Source organism: Neoarius graeffei, chromosome 11 (assembly GCF_027579695.1).
Source record: "Neoarius graeffei isolate fNeoGra1 chromosome 11, fNeoGra1.pri, whole genome shotgun sequence".
NCBI classification, from domain to species: Eukaryota; Metazoa; Chordata; class Actinopteri; order Siluriformes; family Ariidae; genus Neoarius; species Neoarius graeffei.
In genome coordinates this window covers 30802009-30812845 of record NC_083579.1, presented here as the reverse complement: position 1 = coordinate 30812845, position 10837 = coordinate 30802009, and the positions used below count along the sequence as shown (strand labels likewise).

The following is a 10837-nucleotide window of genomic DNA, read 5'->3' as shown; positions in this document are numbered from 1 at the left end:
ATAACGGCCCCGTTAATTCCCTGTGAAGAAGTGTGAAGCAAACCGGGTTCATTCTTCCGAGGAGCTTTTTTTTTTTTTTTTTAAATTATTATTCTCAAGGCCTTAACATCACAAAGAAAGAACAAGAAAAGAACAAACATGGAAAAAAAGTCTGTTCTTCATCATGGAGATTGAGATCGAGTCTTTAGGAGCTGTTCTTTTTTCTTTTGGTGGGATCATTTTTGGTGCGTAAAATAGAAAGTGCCATGTAATATCACTATTATATCACTATAACATCACTGATATATCATGGACACACTCAGAAATCTATAATGTATGAGACGAAGAATGAAACATGAAGCCCCATGTTGTTTTGAAGCTGGATTTATGATGAGAAAGAGAAGTCGGGCCGATTATTTTCATATATATATATATATATATATATATATATATATATATATATATATATATATATGAAGAAATTATATCTAACCCTTTATTTAATTAGCACACCTTAATTGTCATATTTTCCTTCTTTCCTTGCACTACAGCTTATTAAATGATATTTGATCCATTCTGTGTTCAGTAAGTTTGTTTTAAATTAATGATTTAAATGCACAGCCCTGTGATGACCTGGTGACTTGTCCAGGGTGTACCCCGCCTTTCGCCCATAGTCAGCTGGGATAGGCTCCAGCTTGCCTGCGACCCTGTAGAAGGATAAAGCGGCTAGAGATAATGAGATGAGATGAGATTTAAATGCAGTGATAAAATAAATAAGTAGCCTGTATAAACTGAAAAGTGCTGGATAGTGAAGAAGACTCTCTCTCTCTCTCTCTCTCTCTCTGTGTGTGTGTGTGTGTGTGTGTGTGTGTCCACTGCTGGTTCCTCTGTCTCTGCTCCCCTAGCTGTGTGTAAAGCCACCACTAGTCGCCCCCAGTGCTCTTGCTCTCTCCAGTTTGTCTTTCCTTTCTTTTTTTTTCTTCCTCCCTCCCTCCACCACCACCACCACTGTATGCTGGACTTAAACGTCACGTCCGCACATGAACTTGAATTTTTATCCCATCGCAGGGAGCCACAGACACACAGAGCGGAGAGACAGAAAGAGAGGAGAGAGAGAGAGAGAGAGAGAGAGAGAGAGAGGAGACAGAGAGCTCCCGGACAAACAGGACGCAATTAAGAGAAAAGGAACGCGGGGAGAAAAGAGAGAGAGAGAGAGAGAGAGCGCAGGTGTCCCGGTGCATTTATTTATTTATTTTTTTAATTTTGTTGCAGAGAAGAAGAAAAGAAAGAGGAAGATATAATATAAATCAGAAGAGAAAGAGAAGAGGAGCAGCAGCAGGAGGAGGAGGAGGAGGAGGAGGTGAAGCCTGATGTGTCCAGAGCGCGCAGAGGAGCAGAGCGCAGGGAGCCGGAGGCGCGCGCAGTCGGACCCACCGCACCAGGACTGAGCTCGCGCTCTGCCGCGGACACACACACACACACACACACACCGGGATCACACACACTCACACACACCGGGATCACACACACTCACACACACACCGGGATCATCACATGATTGCATTATTCTTTCTTTCTAAGCAAAGCGCACGTGCAGGCATGATCCGGAGCAGCTGAGCTTCCTTCTTCTTCTAGTCCTCAAATAGAGAAAAGAAAAAAAAAAAAGAAAAGAAAAATCTTTCTAAAGGATATTGGACAAACACTTGGCACTCTTCATCTTGTTCATCTCGTGCATTTGTCTTCACCTTCATCCTCACCTGAGCGCACAAGAGCCTGAAACCAAGCGTGGGCAAGTGGACAAGAAAGTCCAAAAGTTCCTCTAAAAAAAGAGAGAGAGAGAGAGAGAGAGAGAGAAGAGGAGGAAGAAGAAGAAGAAGAAGAAAGGGACAAAAGGACACGGAGAAACCTGAGTACTCCGGGGATGCCACTGAAGCTGCCACTGTAGCTGCCACTGTAGCTGCCAGTGTAGATGCCAGTGTAGATGCCAGGCAGGGCGATGTCCCGTCGCAAGCAGGGAAACCCTCAGCATCTATCACAGAGGGAGATTATAAGCAGTAAGTCATATCTATCTATCTATCTATCTATCTATCTATCTATCTATCTATCTATCTATCTATCTATCTATCTATCTATCTATCTATCTATCTATCTATCTATCTATCTGTGCTGCTTTTTAAACACAAATGCATAAAAAGAAAAACTTTCCTAGTTTGTGCACACACATCTAGTACACATTCTCTCTCTCTCTCTCTCTCTCTCTCTCTCTCTCTCTCTCTCTCTCATCCACTTCTGCACTTCCAAATATTCCAAAATCAAGCCCACAATCAAGGAATGTTCCGATCTGCTGAGATCACATTTACATCTAAACTCAAAGAACATGAAACCCATGCCACTTTTCATCTTGCGTCTTAACACTACAATCTTACACACTTGGTCATCCATAAGCTATAATCTATAATCTATAATACAAACATTATACATGCAAAATAAAAGCATGCCATATATGATATAGAGATGAACTTTTTGGAACTGTAGAAGATATGATGTCTGTCTGGATCAGTGTTTCGTTAAAACAGTGCAAAAGTACGAGCACACCAGTTTATTTCACTGGTTTTAAGTTATTCAAAACACACACACACACACACACACACAAAACAAAATCCAAGAAGTTGAGAAAAGAAAAAAGAAAGAGAGAGAGAGAGAGCGGGACAAACTTGCATGTGAAGAAATAATATTTTCAAAAGGATGAAATAAAGAGCAAGGAACGAGCAGAACTTCATAATTAATTAATTTTACTTATATGTAAATATATATATATATTTTAGTATTTTTGTAGCTTACTATAATGCACCTGATATAATGCTGCAAAACACAATAATTGTGATATTTATGAATCCTGGCCTGCAAAGAGTTGTACATGAAGTAAAGTAAGAGTCTGTCAAACTGTAATCTTTTCAAGCATGTCATAATAATAATAATAATAATAATAATAATAATAATAATAAAAAATGTCTTTCCCCCCTTTTTGCAGGAGCTCCTATAATTAAAATGTTGCTTGATGCTTTGCATATTTTCTCGGTGTTTATAGGTAAATAGGTCAGGCTGTAAAATATGTAAATGATGTAAAATGTAATCGACACGTTAATGAACGAGGAGCATCAGGTGATAAAACACGGCTCATGAAGCAAGCGTGCTTCACATCTCTGACATCCAGCTCTGTTTTAAAATGCTTTCCTGCACTAATGTGGCGTGTTTTCATCTGTTAATGTTTTATCTCTGACTAGATTTGATGTCGAAGCCATTTCACAGAGCACGAGTCGTTTATTTATTGAACGTTTTGTTTATTTTCCATCTTTCGCAGAAGCCGTGCTTGTGAAAGCTTCATGCAGCTACTGGGGCATTTTGCATCTTGCATTCAGTGTGATTTTTTTTTTTTTTTTTAGTTACAAACAGATTAAATATACAAAGTCAGATATACAGCTGGAGTCCATGTGTTCCGTGTATCAGTGTATCAGTGAAGATCAGTTTGTTTTTGTAATATAGAGCAGATACACACACAAAAAAAAAACAACCTCCATCACTGGGCTTCATTTTCAATTCAATTTCATCAACTTTCTTTCTTGATTTCGTGGGTTTAAATGTCAGTTTATTTACGTCTAACGCTCCACCAGATCACACCATTTTCTTCACATTTCCGCAAAGCAGTCGAACGTCACGAAGTGCTCGACGAGTTTGTAGTGTCTTTAGTGACTTTTGCTGACCTTAAACCCCACGTGGAGGATTTACAAACATCAGGCAGGCTCAGGAAACCATACCGTAAATGATTTGAGTTTGCTTCTGGGAAACAGAGATGTTATAAATGCAGTTGTAGCCAGATGTTAATGATTTATTGCACTTTTCTATCTCTGGGATGGACACAGCATGGATGTGTAGTGTAGCAGGGCCACCTTGTGCTTTATTTTTCTTTTTTGTGCCAAAAACCTTTGGGATGAAATAAATAGATGGTAAAATAAGTTCATGGTTTAATTCGTGAACATTCAGATCTGCTGCGTGATCTGATCTTTGTGATATGTTTACTTTTTTTTCTAGCTTTTTGGCCAACTTTTAAACACGAGAGTGAGATATAATAGGTTGTGTCTTGTGTGTCGAGCGTGTTGTCAGATATTTTGCAAAATTAATCAATGTCAGGTTCTTAGCGTGTTTTTTTTTGGCTTGAAAAATACAAACAAATGTCCGTTACATATTGCAGAAATTCATTAAAACATCTCTCTCTCTCTCTCTCTCTCTCTCTCTGTGTTTCGATTTTACAGTAATGTGTACTGTCTGTTATTGCATTATACGGTGTACAAGTGCTGCTCAAAGTAGCACACACACACACACACACACACACACACACACACACACACACACACACACACACACACACACACCGTGATACTCACCAAACCAAACCAACCATCAGCCTTTCCTCCTTTTTCTTTTTTTCTTTTTTTGACTGAGAGGGGGTTGGGAGAGCAGAACTCAGACTCTCATACACTCTACATGTTTTATTATTGCATTTAGTGTCTGTAGTACCTTTAGTACCTTTAGCAGACATCCAGAGAGCGAGTAAACAGTGTGTTTTTGAGATGTGCCGTTACACTGGCCAGGTGCTGGCAGATACTCATCACAGTTTAGGAGCTCAGCTCTTCCTGAGGGTTTACTCTACTGTGTGTGTGTGTGTGTGTGTGTGTGTGTGTGTGTGTGTGTGTGTGTGTGTGTGTGTGAGAGACACAAGTGCCTTCAGTGTACAAGATATCATTTGAGTTAGCTTTAATGTACAGTGTACACTTATATGAGTATATTGAAGTGTGTGTGTGTGTGTGTGTGTGTGTGTGTGTGAGAGAGAGAGAGAGAGAGAGAGAGAGAGACAGAGAGAGAGAATGTGTGTGTGTGTGTGTGTGTGTGTGTGTGTGAGAGAGAGGGAGTGTGTGAAAAAGTGTGTTTATGTGGTTGAAATACATTTAGCTGAACTCGATAATGTAGATCAGGATGATACAATGTGGCCTCATTAAGGGTGTGTGTGTGTGTGTGTGTGTGTGTGTGTGTGTGTGTGTGAGATTTGAGTTACCTCGACATATAGATACTCAGACATGAATATTTGTAAGCGTTCATGCTTTACAAGCGTAAACTGCTCTTGAATTTAAACTCAGCATCATGTTTGCTTTTTGTCTTTTTATGTTACATTTCATTATTCCGTGCATGTGTGTGTGTGTGTGTGTGTGTGTGCGTCTCATTATGTATAGAATGATTTCTCAAGTGCTGACAAGTGAAAAACACACAAGTGTGATGTTTTTATTACTGTGACGTCGGACAGCGGAACTCGAGACGTGCAAATCGGATTCTGTTTGTCTTTGAGGTGTTAAAGTTTGGGGTTTTTTTTTTGGTTTTTACCGTTCGTGCGAAAGCGAGACCATTTCAATCTGCCTTTTAATAATCTGGAATAAAAATATCTAATCTATCTATCTATCTATCTATCTATCTATCTATCTATCTATCTATCTATCTATCTATCTATCTATCTATCTATCCATTGCATGCGTATTCATAATTTATTTATAATTAAGATTTGTACTTTTAATTTGTAGTTTATTTATTTAATTTATTTTTAAAAAGTAATACACATCTCCTGAATCTGGGTCATAAATCCACTTTAATGTCAAATACGACAGTTTAAAATGTACTCGTGTGTGTGTGTGTGTGTGTGTCTGTGTGTGAGAGATCATACAAGAACACACACACACACACACACACACACACACACACACACACACACACACACAGAAAGACTAATCTATGAATTCCGAACCATAAACCATAAAAGAAGACTTTGCACCATCTTGTAGGTCAGAAACTTTTGAAATCATTTGGCACGAGACCAGAAAAAAAAGAAAGAAAGAAAAAAAGAACAACAACACAAAAGCATGTCTTAATACGCCTGAGCCTGCCGCCGCTCGGCTGGAGCAAGAGAGTGAGTTTTCTGCAGCGACGTTCTCCCGGTGGAGATGAGAATAATCGAGAGAGGAGGAGAGAAGCGTGAGGAGAGAGTGTTGTGTGTTTGGTGTTGTTTTTGTGGCTGTGTGCTGCTAGGGGGAGCTCTGAGTCTGTCACAGGGGGGCAGAAAAACATTATAAAAACATATTTCCTAAACGCCGTGTACGAGGACGGGGTGCAGGAGGAGGGGTGGGGGTGGGGGAGGGGGTAAGTTGGCTGAACTTCTAGGCGGTGGCTTTTTGACGACTCTGCATAGATGCTTCAGATGATATCGACATCAACACGCAGAGTTCACAGCAAACTGTCAACGTCTCCGAGCAGCAGCTGCTCTCACGCCGCTCATCCTCCCTCTCTCTCTCTCCCTCTCTCTCTCTCTCTCTCCTTGTCTGTTTATAATTTTGTCCATCCTTCTCTGTTTCTTCTTCTTCTTCTTCATCTGTCCCATAAAAAAGTGGAAGTCAGAAGTAGTAAAAAAAAAATTCAAAAACAGATGAAGACGTCAAACTGTCGGCATTGTTGAACGTCCCCTCGTTAAACAAATGTGATAATAATGATGCTCCTCCTACTAATAATCATCGCTTTGAATTTTCAACACTTTCCTTCTCTTTTATTCCAGCCCCTCGTGTTTTGTCTGCACGTTTACGTTCTTAAGACAAAATTAAGTGTACGACAGGCATAGCGTGAGATATTTTTTGCAAAAAAAAAAAAAAGGTCTTGTCAACGTATAAGCTGCTGTACGTGCTCATGAGTTTGGATGCAAGGGCGCGTTTAGTGACGAGTCGAATTATCATTTTTTAATTAAAACGCCTTTAAAAAAACCTCTCAGGAAACTTGCAAAACATTTCTCTCCATATTTACATGGATGAGAAAGCGGACAACATAAATAACGAAATAGTTTTAAACACTTATTTTATAATAAATGTGTAATAAACATCTCATTGAATATAAATATAAAATTTACTTAATATTAGATAAATAAGGCTTGACACATTGAGAAGATCAAGAAATGTTCGGTTTATATTTCTTTAAAATCTCTCTCTCTCTTCCTCTTCCTGCATTTACCTTTTTCTTCTTCTCCTTCTTTTAAACTTTTGCACATTGCTCTCATCCTGAAGCGAAAGGCGAAAATAATCCAAATGATCCGAATTCAACCATGACGTACTTCAAATATAAATATTTATAAATGTGTAATAAATGTGTAATACATACTGCACAAAGCTTATAAAGCTTATAAAGCTTGAACATATGGAAGATTTTGAAGATATCAGCGTCAACGTGAAAAAAAATTCATTTTTCTAAATTGAAAGCTCCAAAGCTCTCTCTCTCTCTCTCTCTCTCTCTCTCTCTCTCTCTCTGCAGTCATTTATCTTTTTGCTTGTATGTTTAATAAAACAGAAACAAAACTTTACCTTCAGGATGGATAGAAGAGGAGAAAATAAGTGTGAGCACTAAATAATGAATAAATGCCTTCATTAAATGAGATAATTAAAATAAACATTTATAAGCATGTAATAAATGTGTAACACATAATACATAATATATCGAATTTTAAATTAATTCGCAGTCTCTCTCTCCCTCTCTCTCTCTCTCCAGTATTCAGTGTCAAAACATCCTAAACAATTCTTGACGTATTTGAAATGAACATTAATAAATGTGTAATAAACATGTTACACACTCATAAGGTTTCCTGCCTGGACGATTTGCATCCCATCAGGGTCAACACGTCCAAAAATCATCGTTTTTACGTCTTCAGTTTGCAGCTTGACAGCTTGACGGAAACCCCCCTCACGTTCAGTTTCTCTTCCGTGCTGTATTTTTCTTTACATATTTCTGGTTTCTCCTCCGCTGTCACACATGACCTGTGTACATCTTCAAGACCTCACACGGTTCTTCCTCTCCATCTCTCCTTTCCTTCTCGAGAGCCGAGGAACCAAGAATGAGCGATGTGCTAATAAGGCAAAAGCGTGATGTAGGCTACACACTCCTAACTTTCGACGCGTCGATGCTTTCGGATCACCTCGACGTTAACACGTAAAAAAAAAAACCTCCACCACCACCACCACCAACAACAAACAAACATTCACATGGTTTAAAATCTTCTTCTCTTACTCTCTTTGCTTTGACATACTTTGCTACACAATTAGCAGATTTATTAAAGAGCATGTAGCGTACGTCATAAAGAAGCAGCTGCTTGTCTTCTGTCTTCTTTTCTTTCTCGCTCGCTCTGTTTTGTCCTTTCTTGTTTCAGATGTTTCTCTCAAAATAAAAAAGAATATGAAAGGTTGTAAATAATGTAAATACACTTCTAAGTGTGTGTCAGTGTATTTTAATCTTTCTCTTTCTTCCTGTTTCTCTCTCTCTCTCTCTCTCTCTCACTCTCTCTCTCTGTGCTCAAACTCCACTCGTTTGTTCTCTTAAGAGATACGAAAGGATTTAAAAACGCACATATTTCTGAAAATTCGAGTGTTTGTTCATGCTCGAATGATTTGTACAAATGATAAAGTAGAGGCTTGAAACTTGAGGGCGTTTTTTTATGGACGGAGGCCTCATTGTTCTTTCTATCTAAATAAATAAATGTGACTCGAAAATGAGAGAGAGAGAGAGAGAGAGAGAGAGATCCTGTAGGCTTTCCCTCGAACAATGGCCAAATTTCTGCCTGGCGATTTTGATTAATATGCTCACAAATTCCTGTAGGTTTTCACGTGCCTTTTATTTGCATGGAGAAAAAAAAAATTATGTGTGTGTGTGTGCGCGCACTTTTTTGTGCTTTCTCTTTCTGATGTCATGCGAAGCAACAAGAAGCGTATCGCTCGTCTGTGTTTAATAGATTGACGCCCGACAGCTGGCTTGAATCAGAGTGGCCCTGAGCATGGAAACACTGTGTGTGTGTGTGTGTGTGTTAAAGAGAAGAAATGCTGTAGCGTGTCAATTATTATGTATAATTTTTATACACGTCCTCCTCTACAGCTCTACATCTCCTCCTCTCGTGTTCACTAAAAAAAACCAAAAAACAAAAAAAACCCACCCCAAAACATCAACATGGCTGCCTTTACATGAGGACGTGTTTTAGTGTTTTAGCATTTACACGTTTGTTCTCATTTCTAATACGGAGTGAAAATATTAGGTAACGTCTCTCTGAGTAATAACGTTATGAGATTTCCTGATCCAGAGTTAGCAAAGCGTAGCCACGGTCCCTGTAGACGGCGTTGTGTTAATCTCATTTTACCTGCATGACGACTGATTTCCTTTCATTTTTTTTCATTTTATTGTCTTCACATAAAAAAAAAAATGGTACCGGAACAGTACGGTACCTTTCCATGCGCTGGAGTGGTACTCTTAAGCATACAACTTTTGCATTTTTTATTTATTTTATTTATTTGTCGATAAGCTAACCTTTTAAAATAAATTAACCATCCAGTTATACATATTGAAAATCTTTTTTTTATTTTTAAGGTACTCTATGTCCACAGTTCCAGGTAAAAAGTACTCTTTGAGGCCCCTCTTTTCTTTTCCTCCACGACAGGCTGAGCTGTGGCGTGTTCCCTCGCTCTGACATTTCGATTCACACCTTTTGTACCTTTAATGTAACTTTCACCTTGACACAGAGACACTAAAAGTGTACACGTGATGGTTCCAACCAAGCACAGGTACCCTTCCTTTACTACACTTCCTTTTTTTTCTGACCGAGCACCTGCTGCTTTCTTTTTTTTGTTTTTTTTTCTCCTGCATGTGACTTATTTTATTTTATTTTTTTTTAAGATGCTGTCTGAGATACCATTTTACCTTATAATGTATTTCTCTTCCTGGATAATAAAGGTACCAGTGGTGTACACTTTATGGTACCACTTGTTTAGGACCCTTTTTTCCAAACATGTACCTGCTTTCATGCGCATGTGGCTCATTTGTTGTTGTTGTTGTTGTTTATTTTAAAGATGCCTCCAGAGCTTTAATGTATTTTTCACCCTGAAACACGGATACTAAAGCTATCAAAAGTGTACACTTGATGGTACCATCTGAGCCACAAGCACAAGAAGTGCAGTTTAGTACCCTTTCTCTGAGCGTACCTGCTTTTCTCATGCATGTGTTGGTCTTCGTGACTTGTTATTTGTATTTGTTTTTATTTTAAAGACGCCTTCAGGGATTTAATTTCACCTTGAAATGTGGATACTAAAAGTACCAAACATGTACCACAAATAAATACAGTTAGTACCAACTGAGCAACAAGCACAAGTACAGTTTAGTACCCTTTCTGAGAGTGTACCAGCTTTCATGCACATGCTAGTCTTTTAAATAATAATAATAATTAAAAAAATTAAAGATGCCTTGCTCCAAAATGTCGATACTAAAAGTGTTTCCACCTGACTGATAAGCACAGGTCCAGTTAGTACTCTTTGTTTTTTTTTCTTTTATATACGTGTGAGAGAACAGGAGTGAGGACTCAGGAAGATCACGAAGCGTCTCAGCTGCTCTGACTCGGAGACTCTGACTCTAATGTAGGTTATGGATTAATGATGGCCTAATTAATTCCTGATAGACACCAGCGAGGTTCTGTGTTTGATTCCATACATACACACACACACACACGCACATGACTTCCACGTGGAAAAGGGAACGAGTTGCCTTGTTATCTCTCCGCCGTCCTGTTTGCCTGCTTTTCCTTCTGTTTTGATGCGTCTCGTTCTTAGCTTCACAGAATTACCCCCCCTTCCCCTTTCCTCTTTCTGCTCTCGGGACGGAGAAGGCGAGGAAAGCCGCGCACAAACAGTAAACTCCAGCTTTTATTGTTTGATTAAAGTTTTGCTATGGCTTTCATTCCCCCCGCAGA

The 10837-nt window shown here is 38.9% G+C and overlaps 1 protein-coding gene and 1 long non-coding RNA gene across 5 annotated transcripts in view; one reads left to right on the top strand and one right to left on the bottom strand.

Moving 5' to 3' along the window:
• Positions 1 to 1024: 1024 nt before the first annotated feature.
• bcl11ba (BCL11 transcription factor B a) overlaps positions 1025 to 10837 on the top strand; it is a 69303-nt gene continuing 59490 nt past the window's right edge. For all 4 annotated transcript variants that reach the window (XM_060933707.1, XM_060933708.1, XM_060933706.1 and 1 more), the window contains exon 1: positions 1025 to 2033. In XM_060933707.1, coding sequence (XP_060789690.1) covers positions 1961 to 2033 — 73 coding nt within the window. In that variant the 5' untranslated portion in view covers positions 1025 to 1960. The remainder of the gene's footprint in view (positions 2034 to 10837) is intronic.
• Positions 5653 to 8107, bottom strand: LOC132894204 (uncharacterized). Its single transcript, XR_009655631.1, has 2 exons — positions 7688 to 8107; positions 5653 to 6448 (listed from the first exon to the last, which is right to left on the bottom strand). It is a non-coding gene; the product is annotated as an uncharacterized LOC132894204 (long non-coding RNA).